The sequence below is a fragment of the Mauremys mutica genome, chromosome 7 (assembly GCF_020497125.1).
Source record: "Mauremys mutica isolate MM-2020 ecotype Southern chromosome 7, ASM2049712v1, whole genome shotgun sequence".
Classification (NCBI taxonomy): Eukaryota; Metazoa; Chordata; order Testudines; family Geoemydidae; genus Mauremys; species Mauremys mutica.
This window is the reverse complement of record NC_059078.1, coordinates 116795545-116808506: the sequence shown is the minus strand read 5'-3', so window position 1 is coordinate 116808506 and position 12962 is coordinate 116795545. Positions and strand designations below refer to the sequence as shown.

Below are 12962 nucleotides of genomic sequence, written 5' to 3'. Positions count from 1 at the left end.
AATTGAAATCAATATTGAAAATGTAGAAAAACATTCAAAAATTTAATAAATTTCAATTGGTATTCTATTATAAGTGCGATTAATCGCGATTAATGTTTTTGAGTTAATCGTGTGAGTTAACTGCGATTAATAGACAGCCCTATACTTTATATTAAAACAATATTTTTTTAAAATGTCCTGTGAATTTTGCATATGCAGGAAAAATAGAGGTGGCAGCCATATGAAAAAATGGAGAGTAATACATAAGGCTCCAACACTGTGGTGCCATGTAGAAATGAATGAGAGAGTTGCTTAGCAAGTCCCACATGGTGGGCTCATCACCACGAAAGCTTGACTTCCTGCTGATTTAAGATGTGATGACCTAGAAGGGGTTATGACTGCCCAGATACTATTGGGTTAACACGCAAGAAGGAAATCTCTTAACTGTTACCATTTTAAAAAGGAACAGGGTCTGCTTAAATTAAATCTGCCATTTTATAAACATCCAGTGTAAAGAATGCAGGGTGGGCAAATGCACCACTGTATTCTGAACAAGCTGAAAGTGACAGGCACTGCTGGAAGCCCTGTTACGGGAGAATTACAGTAATCGAGCTCTGTGGTCACCAGTGCATGTGTTGCAGTTGAAAGGTTGTGACTGGATAAGTAAAGCAGCTTTCTGTACAAATAGCACAGCTGGAAAAACACTTTCATACTGTGCCTAACACATTCTTTCTATAGAAATTATACCAAGGGTCTTCACCTAGAGGAAAAGAGAGCATCCTGTCACAATGTGTATACATCAGCAAACCTGTTTGCCTGTGGTTGGGGATGAGGTAGCTCTGGTGTACACAGCCGACAATATTGACAAGCATTTTTACAAAATAGAGAGAATTTACATGGTCTGTGAGGTGAGCAAGTTGCATTTTATCAGAGTGCTGATGGTACTGTACCCCATGTTCCCCAAAACACTCTGAGATACCTCAAAACCACTGAGAAGTCCAGCAGGACCAAAATGGCAATCCAACTGTGATGTAAATTGTCTCCTGGTTTTCGGATCGTGATGCAGGAAAATATTTATGTTCAAGCCTGCTTGGAATTAAATAGCAACCAAACAATTTCTCAATCACACACCCCGCTTCCCCCTGCAAAAAAAAAAAAGGTAATTGGCAAAGATTCCTTGTATATGCATTAGAAGCGTTCTTATTGAAAATGCTAGTTTGAGGATGGTTGTTTTGTTCCCAAGTAAATAGTTTATTATGCCTGTCACAAATAATGCCACATGCATATGACTTGCTTTAAATAGTTGTCACATAATGGAGAGGATGGTAAAAGGCGGCTTGAGGGAGCCTAAAGCAAAATAATTTTTAAAAAACATCCTTACCAGAATCCTGTCAAGGCAACTTGGATGAAAGAGTTTCCAGATTCCTGATGGACCTTCATGCTAATGGGCCTTGAGACACTAGTCCAGACCCTATATAAATAAACTAGAAAATATAAAGGAATTTCTATAACTTTTGTGGGCTAGAGAATTTTTTGTCTTTCTAGATCTCCAGAGAGACACTGTGTACCTGAAAGGATATTTTAAAATGTCTCTTGTTCATTGTGATACAGAATATTTTTTTATTGTACACATTTTGATAATGAAATAATTTGGGGATGTATTTGAGAATTTAAAAAAACTTTATTTATAGTTTATAAATAGTGTTGTCAAAATACGCTATATAAAAATTGTGTATTTTGACTCCAGTAAGATGACATGAAAAACAAGAAGCAGCTAATAACTCCAAAACCTTTGTTGGGATAGTAGGGTTAGCTAAATTTATTCCTACTTTCATATGAACAACAGATCTCAGAAGCCTATATTGAACAAGTCAATATTTTTATTTTCCTAGTAGTCCCTAAGGAACAGATTAAGGTCCAAGACTATAGAAGCTGTTTTCTCATTAGGTGGAAATTGATTTGAGGACTTGAACTACAGAAGCAGATTGCCACTTTGGCAGTTCATTAAACTCTTCAATAAATAGAAATTTGATTCTTTCTTTAATGTTGTATATTTGAGTAAATTACTATTTTAAACATATAGAATTTTTTTCTACTTTGAGTGTAATGTAATTGATTTGCAATTCAGTCTTAGAAGGTAAAAATATCCTTCTTTCCCATAGACTGAGTGATCCATTATAAGGATAGGAGGAACATCCAATTAAAAAAAAACACAGAAAAAAATGTCACATATCAAGTAATAAATGGGTATTTCTTAACTTTTTTACAGCTTCCATGCGATGTTTCAGACAAAATGCATATATTGTGTTTTTTTGATGTTTCCATAGCATAAATATATTTTCTTTCCAACAGTGTTGGTAGTTTATAGTATTTGTATTTACTTGGGAAAACAAGACCCATATGTGGCATTTGTCAGCACTACCTTTATGACCCATATTACTAAGTCTGGGTAAGGAAATAGGACAAACTATTCTACCATGCAAAAGCATCTGCTCTTTAAGTGATTTTACAATAAAATCCATGTAATTGTATCTCTTTGTTGTTTGTTTAGTTATAAATTCCTCACATATACAGTCTGATACCTAAGTTGTATTCATGGCTTTAGATTTAGATTAGTAAAATCTAATGGTTGTAAGAAAGTTATTATGCATGAGATTTTTTTAATTGTTGATCATGGGAATGATATTGTAGGGTTCATGTACTTTTAAGCTTTGAGTGTTGAACTTCATATTTGTTCTTTTAAAAACCATTTTCTCACATAATCATTTTACTGTTATGTACAGTGAGATTTATGTACTGAACACATTAATTGAATTTATTTTTTTTTATAATCTGTCTTTACAAATTGAAGTCTGGTTCAGAATAACTAGTGCATCGTTTGTTTTCTTAAATACATCGCTACCTCGATAGAACGCCACCCGATATAACACGAATTTGGATATAACGCGGTAAAGCAGTGCTCTGGGGAGGGAGAAGGGTTGTGCACTCCGGTGGATCAAAGCAAGTTCAATATAATGTGGTTTCACCTATAACGCGGTAAGATTTTTTGGCTCCCAAGGACAGCGTTATATCAAGGTAGAGGTGTATGTTAACTACTAATTTTCACTATTACTGTTTTTTGTATTTTGTTCAGTGTTTGCCACTTGGTGTCACTGTTTACCACTATATTTCTGAGCCACAGTAGTAAAGCTAATAAAAGATGTAAATGTCCTTTAGTTGTCTGATTCTGGGCCTTGACTCAGCAAATCACTTAATACATGCTGAACTTTAAGCATGGAGGGCTTAAGCACTTAAACATCAATTAAGCACTTAAACATTGGTTTAACTTTAAGCACCTGAGTAGTCCCATTAATTTCTGTTTTAAAGTTAAGAATATTCTGAAGTGCTTTGCTGAAACAGAGTCCAGGTGAGGTTAAATTTCTATTAGAGTATGTGTACTAATGCATAAAATATAATTTATTAGAATTCTTCACATTTTCATTAGAACATATGCCAATACCATTAATCTTTTCTGGCCACAAAATAATAGGAAAGATAGTAATTGAGCTTGTACAGCATTTAAGAAATAGAGTGTAATTTGTGTACAAGCAATCATGATCCTTTTGTTATTTAGGAAGTAAAGTTGACAATTTACGTGCAGCTGAGGACAACATACAGATGATGTTTTCCTGGCAATTGTGTGTGAGTTTCTAATCCTAATGAGTCTTTCAATAACCTATACACTTTCTCAGTTTTTCCATAGAGGATAATATAATATGTATAGATTAACTACACCTTGCTCATAATTATCTTCTATAAAATATCAAGGAGGTTATTTTAAGGGAAAAAGTTCATATTAATTTTGGGCAGAGTTGAAGTTAGATTGATGGGCTGCAAAGGCATCACCTTGTTCCCAGTACACAATGAGTTAACTCCAGTTTCCTTTTTCTTTCTCCTTTGGCATGTGTTAAAGAGAAGGGCTGTAAGAAGGCTGTGGGAGAGACAGAGGGATGGGAATGTCTGTGGATTGGGCAGTCTTTTATTTTTCATGAAATCATAGACTCGTAGGGTTGGGAGGGACTGCAAGGGTTATCTAGTCTACCCCCCTGCCAAGATACAGGATTTGTTATGTCTAAATCATCCAAGACAGAGGGCTATCCATCCTCCTCTTGAAAACCTCTAGTGAAGGAGCTTCCACAACCTCCCTAGGCAGTCTGTTCCATTGTCCTATTGTTCTTAACTGTTAGGAAGTTTTTTCTGAGTTTGAATCTAAATCTGCTATGCTGTAGTTTGAACCCATTGCCTCTTGTCCTGCCTTCTTTGGCAAGGGGTGTGTGTGTGTGTGCGCGTACTACCATGTTAGGGACTGAAATAACCTTTTTTTCTCCTTGTCAATATAGCCTTCCCCACTTGGCAAACATTTACTTTATTGTGTTTTTAGTGCGGCACCACTCTTTTTATCTTTGTTTATTCCTTTGTCTGAGAAACAACATCTCTGGTGATATCAGCAGGAATTAATGGCTGTGGGAACAGTATTACAGTAGATAGTGGAGTTCACATATGTTATGTTCTTGTGATCCCAGCAAAACTGCTTTGCTTTTTAAAATGTATTAGCAAACCAGTTATGGATTTCAAGTATACATTTAAAATTGATGCTTAGACTCTATAGAACAGGGGTCAGCAACCTACGGCCTTTGAAGGAACCCCAGGCTGGCAGTGGGCTGAGACCCCGGCTGGCAAGAGCTGGTGGCTGAAACCCCAGAGCGGGGGCAGGCTGAGCCACTCAGCCGCCGCTCTGGGATTCCCGCTGCTGGCCCCTTGCCAGCCGGGTTCCAGCTGCCGGTCCCACTCAGTGCCCGCTGCTGGTCTGGGTGAAGGAACCCCAGGCTGGCAGTGGGCTGAGACCCCAGCTGGGGAGCCAGGGGCTGAAACCCCAGAGCGGGGGCGGGCTGAGCCACTCAGCTGCTGCTCTGGGATTCCGGCTGCTGGCCCCTTGCCAGCCGGAGTCCCCGCTGCAGCCCCACTCACTTTGCTTCTGGTTGGAGTTCCAGCACAGGCCCCCTGCTAGACATGGTCCAGGCCTCCGGCCCTGCTCAGCCCTACCAGCCGCCGGCTCCACTCACCTCAGCTACCGATCGGGAGTTCCAGCCGCTGACCTCCTGCCAGCTGGGGTCTGGATCTCCAGCCTTGCTCAGCCTGCTTTCTGGCCTCGAGTCCCAGCAGGCCACCCTGGGCTCTGCTCCTGGCCTTGGATCAGTGCTCTGCAGCCCTACCCGTGCTGGCCCACTGTCCCCAGCCTGGGACAGTGACGGTTGCATATGAGGCAAGAGGGGGTGCAGCTTAGCACCCTCATCTTAAAATTGCTTATATCAGACCACGCTGCGTTTCACCTTGTGCCTGCCTTCTATCGCCATTTTTTTCCCACAGAGAGTTGAAAGGAACATTTGACAAAATGGCAGCTCCTAAGAAAGCGAAGCTAGATGTGTGATCATTTCAGCTTGCTTGGACAGATGCATTTGGATTTATTGAAAAGAAGGACTTTGGTATTTGTGCTTTCTGTTATGGAAGTGTTATTTGTCATACATCAAGGGTTCGACATTTTGAAACAAAGCACGAGAAAACCTTTCTTGATGAAGCAGACAAGACTGAATCGATCAAAAAGGCAGTAGCAGCCCATGAGAAGCAAAGCAGTGTTTTTAAAAGCTTAAGTGTAAATAAAAATCAAGCTACAGAAGGAAGTTACAAGATTGCACAGTGCATTGCAAAAAATGGAAAGCCATTTACAGATGGGGAATATATAAACGTTTTTCTCAGCAGTTCGGAGATTTTGTTCAATGATTTGCCAAATAAAGATAAAACCATATCTAGAATAAAAGAACTGTCCATCTCTGCCAGAACAGTTGAGAGACGCATAAGTGAAATGGTAGAAAACATTCAGGAAAAGCGGACGACTGCATTGAAAGATACAGCAGTGTTTAGTGTTGCAGTTGATGAGAGCGTGGATATAAATGACATTCCACATTTGGCAGTTGTTGCAAGATATTGTGCTTCCAATGAAATCCAAGAGAAACTTTGTTGCCTAAAACCCCTGTATGGCACAATAAAAGGGGAAGATATACTGGAAAGTTTTGTAAACCATTTTGAAGAACGAGGACTTGACATCAGAAAAATATTTTGTGCAACAACAGATGGTGCTCCTGCCATGGTCAGAAAACAGAAGGGATTTGTAAACTTACTTGAAGATCAAATTGGCCGTCCGACAGTCAAATTTCACTGTATCATCCATCAAGAAAACCTGTGTGCTAAAATTTCTCATTCGGAGCTTAATAATGTGATGAATACAGTAGTGCGAATTGTGAATTTCCTTGTTGCTCGATCTGCTTTGACTCACAATTTCAAGCACTGCTAGAAGAGATGGACAGTGCTTATAACGACATCCCACTTCACAGCAACATTCGGTGGCTAAGTCGTTGCAATGTTTTGGTGCGCTTTGTAAACTGTTTTGATGCAATTAAGGCCTTTTTGTCAGAAAAAGAACAAAACTACCCCAAACTGGATGATAACAAATGGCTGTGTAAGCTCATGTTTCTAACTGATATCACTGCTCACTTAAATGAACTCAACCTCTGTCTCCAGGGTGCAGGGCAAACAGTTCTGGATCTTTATGAAGTCTGGAAAGCATTTGTTGTGAAATTAGCAGTTTTTTCCAGGGATATTCAAACTTCTACTTTCTGCTACTTCCAACTTATAAAAGAGCTATTGACACATTGCACTGTCAGTGTCAATGAGATTGGAAAGTACATGCAAGAACTGGAATCAGAATTTTCTGACAGATTTCAAGATTTCCAGTGATTTGGCCCAATGCTTTCTTTTCTAATTAAACCTGAAAAGTTCAACAAAAGCAACTTGGATTTGTCTGTATTTAAGTGGACGGGTGTTGAAGATTTTGAAATGCAACTCATTCAGTTAAAAAGCTCAGAATTTGGACATCAAAGTTTGTGGCTCTGCAGAGTGCACTTGAAGCTACCGAGAGAGATATGGGGCCTCTATTCTGACCTGCTGGACGTCTCTGCCAGTGAAATTTAACTGTTTGAAGAAAATTGCGTTTGCAGTGCTTTCAGCATTTGGAGCAACATACCTGTGTGAACATGTATTTTCACACATTAAATCTGTCCTCTGTCCCTCTCGGGGTTGGTTAACAACTGATCACTCAGAAGCCTGTGTGCAGCTTAAAGTATCCAAATACGTGCCAGACATTGGAAAACTCAGCAAGGAAAAGCAAGGGCAAGGATCACACTAACCTGATGAGATCTGCATTTTACCTTAATTTTAAATAAAGCTTCTGAAACATTTTGAAAACCTTGTTTACTTTACATATAACAGTAGTTTGGTTATAGAATATATAGACTTATAGAGAGACCTTCTAAAAAACGTTAAAATGTATTACTGGCATTCAAAGCCTTAAATCTGAGTGTATAAATGAAGACTTGGCACACCACTTTTGAAAGATTGCCGACCCCTGCTATAGAACATTTCTCATTAGATTATAATACTTTTATGGTCCATACGAATTTGGGCCTAAACCAATTGACATTCTTCCTTTGATATTAGTTGTGTGAATTGTTTTGACAACTCAGCTGAAAAAATGCAAGTACTTAAACAACACAACAACAAAAAACCCAGAATAGACTTTTGATGCTAAGTGCATGATTTGGGTATTGATAATATAGAGGTTAAATGGGCATAAACCATTGAAATCTCACTTACACTTTAGTCAGTGTATACAGGTCAGACTAGATAATCATGATGATCCCCTCTTACCTTAAATATGAATGAATCCTGTCTATTTCCTTGAGACAGAAAGTTGAGTCAGGGAACATTCTGTTACAGAATTATTTCAGTCTTAACATTGTACCCGGACACCCACTGAATTTCAACACATGATTTTTGCTTAATATCACTAAAAAGATGTACACAGCAGATTATTGATGAGTTTGTAATGATGGAGTCAGTACAAGATGAAGTCTTTATGTAAGGCTTGAACCCCAAAACCCCAAATTTAGATCTAACAAGGTTATTGGCTGAGCCATTCTGACACTTAGGTACTAGACCAGAAAAGACACTGCAGTCTTGCAAGAGTTATTTCCTCTGCTATAAAAGCATATTCTTTTCATTGTATGTTTAATCTATATGTATAGTTATTGATTATAGTGGCACCGGGTAGCAGTTCTATTATAAACCACAGTTTATAACTTAGCTGGAAAAAATTGGCTTCAGGCTGAAACTTGACATACAGGGCACCAGCCTGAGAGCAATTTTTTAAAACATCTTTCCAAAAACCATCCATTCAGCCATTATGGGGATTGTAGCAGAAAAACAACACACAGTTGTTGTGCGGCTTTCAAAATCACAGCATATCATCTCTTTGATTTGTAAATGTTTAGGTACAGGAAAGAGTGATTACTTGTTCAAGTAAGGGGAAAGCTCCTCACATGTTAAGTGTGGAGTTAAGTTGTTCAGCCAAAATGTTGATTGCATCGTGTGCAGTAAGAGGTTGCTTTCTTCTGACACCTAGAGTAAGAATAACCCAAATATTTACATATAAACCAACATTCCTATGAGCCAATTCCTTAATGTACATATTAGATTTTCAAAAATTTATAGCTTTGTATATTTGATTATGGTAGATAGGATGGTTCTGTCACGCCAGGGAGTCCAAATCCCAGCCAGGAGAAGTGAGGCAGCACAATGCCTGGGAGGAGCTGGTGGGGGGGAGGAGTCCATCCTGGATGCATGCTTGTATAAACCAAACTTATCATGAGATAAAGCCCTGAAATTTGGACATGTGTTTCTCTGCTTGTACAATAGCATGTAGAATTTTTTGTCATGGCTTAATAGAAGTAATTGAAAATGACAGGCTCAATGTCTTTGTTATCCGAACTATTGTTCATATTTGTAATTGGATAAGTTTCCTAACTCTAATTAGAATTGAATGACTAATCCTTTTTTCTAGATTTTTATCACAACTACACCTTGCTCATTAAATTAGAGTATCAAAACATCTTAACGTGAAAGAAAAGGAAGAATCCAAAGAGAATTGTTATAATCAGTATTATTCAAATGTTTGAGGATAGCATTCTTAAAAGCAAAGTTGTTTTCTGATGTTAAAAGTAGGTGGAGTTGGAAGATATTTTTCTCTAGTGCCAATAACGATCTTTACTTAATTTCTTAATCAATAAAACCCCTGTTACCTGAAACTATTAGGGACACAGAAAATTATAATGGAGGGCAGTCCCTGAATACTGACTTCAAAGCATGCTGCTTATAACTAATGCACTGAATTCCTGCAGTGTCAGCCAGCTTTGGAGAAGGTAGCCATTGGTCTAGCCAGACCTCTTATCAAGAATTCTCAGGGGTTTTGTCCAGGTTCTGGGTAACTGAGGCCCTGTTCCATAACCAAATGAAGACAATTGAAATAACACTAACATTAACATTCATTATATTTTTCTGGTTTAATAGACTACTTTAAGTAGTCTTTTTCAAGGAATTGACACCTAATTCTTAGAACTCTCAATTAACTATATACTCCCTCTAACTAACTTCAAGTCTTAACACACTGATGAATCTCCAGTTGTATGTCACTTTGGATGCAGACCAATTTTTAGTGAGCCAACTCTGTTCCCATAGAAAATGAGAGAACTACACCGGAACACCCTTAGCAGCCTTTGCCCTAGGGTTCAGTAATTTCTCACGGCTTGGAATAAAGCTTTATCTCCCAACTGTCCAGGTTGGAGAGACTTATCACTTTCCTCAGTTTCAGCATCAAAGTGGTTTAATAATGTAACTGTCCTGGAATATCTATCTGCCATCACTTTTTACAACAAAAGTTGTATTGCGTGACTGATGATACCAAAACCAGAATAGGATATCTAGGATCACCAAATAATTCATTGTTCCCTAAACAAAAAGAAAAAGCAGTCACTCACTATGGACAATAACTGACATAAGGTGAATAGTGCAAACTGTGCCACCTTTCTAGCAAAGCCCTAAACATATTTAGTCTTGAAACATTAAAATTTTAAAGTTTCCTCTTGCCTATAGAACATAAAATCTTTAAAAAAAAATCATGTCTGTGATTATAAACATCTTTTCCTGTGGGTGGTTTTAAAATACTTGTCATTCAACAACAAATTTCTCTTGCAATAAACAGCTACCAAAATGTTAGAATAAGGTGTTTTTTTCCTGCTAGAACAGTAGATTTCTGAGTGTTGCTTTTGGCAGCTCTACAGAAGAATCTATAAAATATTTTATATTCAACTCTGTTTTTTTTCATAAAGCACTCTGCTGCATTTTCCTCTCAAAAACATGTGCACTATGGCACTGGCAAACACTAAAATTTGTTTCCCCAGATGTAACATAGTATAATATCAGAGGGGTAGCCGTGTTAGTCTGGATCTGTAAAAGCAGCAAAGAGTCCTGTGGCACCTTATAGACTAACAGACGTTTTGGGGCATGAGCTTTCGTGGGTGAATACCTACTTCGTCGAATGCATCAGATGAAATGGGTATTCACCCACGAAAGCTCATGCTCCAAAACATCTGTTAGTCTATAAGGTGCCACAGGACTCTTTGCTGCTTTTATAGTATAATATATACTGTAACATAATGTACTGAAGTGTTATGTACCTTGATATAAAATTACCCAGGTTAGACCAAATAGCAGTATGATTTTTCTCCATGGTAATGTATAGTATACCCTTTGCTACCCTTTTATGACTAAACAGCATCTGAAAATTTGGTATGTCTTCCTTTCATTTTGTGATTCATACAGTATTTTTTTTGAGTTGAATGCAGAAATCTACCTTTTCTTCCTTGAGCAAATATAACATTTTTAATGTCAGTGGCTTTCCTTGTTATCTAAATTATGCCTCAAGCTTCTGTTAAACATAAAAATCAGCATACTGTCAAAATGAGCAATCTTGGCATCTATAATTAAACCATTCTAATTTCTACAGTGTAGAGCTTTTAATACCTTTGCCTAACAGACTATACAACTTACATATGTTTGTTTGTAAAACAGGCCCTGATTGTTCTTTGAACGTTCCTTCCACGGAGTCTTACTGGATTCTACCAAATGTAAAGCCATTCAGTCCTTCTGTAGGTCGGGCTTCTCATAAAGCAGTTCTACATGGAAAATTTATGTGGGTGATTGGTGGATATACCTTTAACTACAGTTCATTCCAAATGGTATTAAAGTAAGTGATTCCCCCTTTGTTATTCTTTGTGGAATTGATCTTTGCTAGGTAAATAACATTCCATTGAATTACCGTCCTATATTTGCATGAAAGCTTTATCAATCTATTTTAAAGGAATCTTATTAATTAACATTTTCTGTGTTCTAGTCATATTTTTTTAAAGGCTCAGAATTAAAACAATGTAAACAATATTAGTTCATGACACTGGCACTTTTTTATAACACTTGCTGTTACTCTTTTGTGCTCTAAAATATTTAAGATATTTGTAGTGTGACAAAATACTCTGACTTGAATGTATTGTTTGTAAATATTATATCTAGAATGCTTTTTGCAATGTTAGTTAGTTATATTAAAATAGACTTATTATAATTAATGTTAATGTGAATTTACTTGCTGTTTTATTATTTATATAGCTTTCCAAAGTTCTCTAAGAAAGATAGTTGCTGCCCTGAAGAACTTGCAATCTAAATAGAAAAATAAATCAGACATGGGGTAGGGTAATACATATAACATGCAAATATCTTTTTTCACCAATTTTTGCATAGCTTTCTTTGCACTCCTCTTTTCTCTTTTGTCATCTGTCCTCAATTCACGCCTTCCTCCTTAGTTATATGTGTTATATCCCTTCTTTCCCAATTCTGTCTTCCTGTTCTTTTATCCCCTTTCCACTCTTAAGTCCTGAATGCCCTCAACTCCCATTGAAGTTAATAGGAATTAAGGTCAACCCCACAGGAAGTGCTCAGCACTTCATAGGACTGAACCAATATTACTTGGGCTAAGAGGTAGTGGTTTACTACATGAGGATGTTAATGTGAAAAAAAGGAGTTAGCCAATCAGAAATTTTAGTGAGACCAATTTTGCCAACTCTCATGATTTTATTTCAAGTCTTGTGATATTTGATGTTTTTCTTAAAACACCAACTTCTGGAGTCAAGTGATTATGTGAAAAAATTGGCTTTTATTAAAAAAAAAATTTCTGGCCCCTCTGGTTGCAGGGACAGCCTCCCTCAGATCCAGCCTATTGGCCATATTGGATACACTGGTCACAATACCCTCCCCTCGAAACCCACACTTGCTGTGAGGGCTCCTTTGCCTGCCTCACTTTTAAGAGATCCTTCTGGCAGGTGTTTGGGTCTGGTGGTGGAGGAGGAACTCTTTTTTAGTCCAGTACCAGCAGTGCTGCCATAACTAGCAAGATTTCCCTCTTCATCTCTGGATGAGGCGGTGATTACAGCATCTCCTTCCCCACCGGATGACTTTAGAAAATTGTGGATTGTCAGAGGGGAACTTCAAATTCCCCTGGGAGAGATTCAAGACCTCCCCAACACAAGTTGCTAGATATATCCTCCACACTTTGGGACTGGTGAGAATTTCATTACCGATTAACAAAGCTATTCTGGAGCCTTCTAGCACAGTGTGGCACAGCTACCCCTAAAGGGGCTGAAAAGTTCTACTACATTCCTGCCAAGAGTTCTGAGTTCCTTTTATCTCACCCTCCTCCAAACTTCTTTGTAGTGCAGGCTGAGACTGAATGCGCCAAACAACAACATCCTCTATCCACACCAGCTGATGAAGAGGGCAAACATCTGGACCTTTCGAGAGACAAGGTATTTTCTTCTTCTAACCTGCAATTCAGGACAGTGAATTATTAGGCATTAGTAGCCAAACACGGCTTCCTGGATTACAGTAAATTCAAGGAATTTACTGATAGCCTGCCACAGCACACCAGGCTTATTTCTGGGGCATATTGA

At 38.1% G+C, this 12962-nt stretch overlaps 1 protein-coding gene across 9 annotated transcripts in view; it reads left to right on the top strand.

Annotated features, from left to right (window-relative positions):
* ATRNL1 (attractin like 1) overlaps nt 1-12962 on the top strand; it is a 948738-nt gene that overhangs the window by 114647 nt on the left and 821129 nt on the right. For all 9 annotated transcript variants that reach the window (XM_045024151.1, XM_045024152.1, XM_045024153.1 and 6 more), the window contains exon 6: nt 11038-11212. In XM_045024151.1, coding sequence (XP_044880086.1) covers nt 11038-11212 — 175 coding nt within the window. The remainder of the gene's footprint in view (nt 1-11037; nt 11213-12962) is intronic.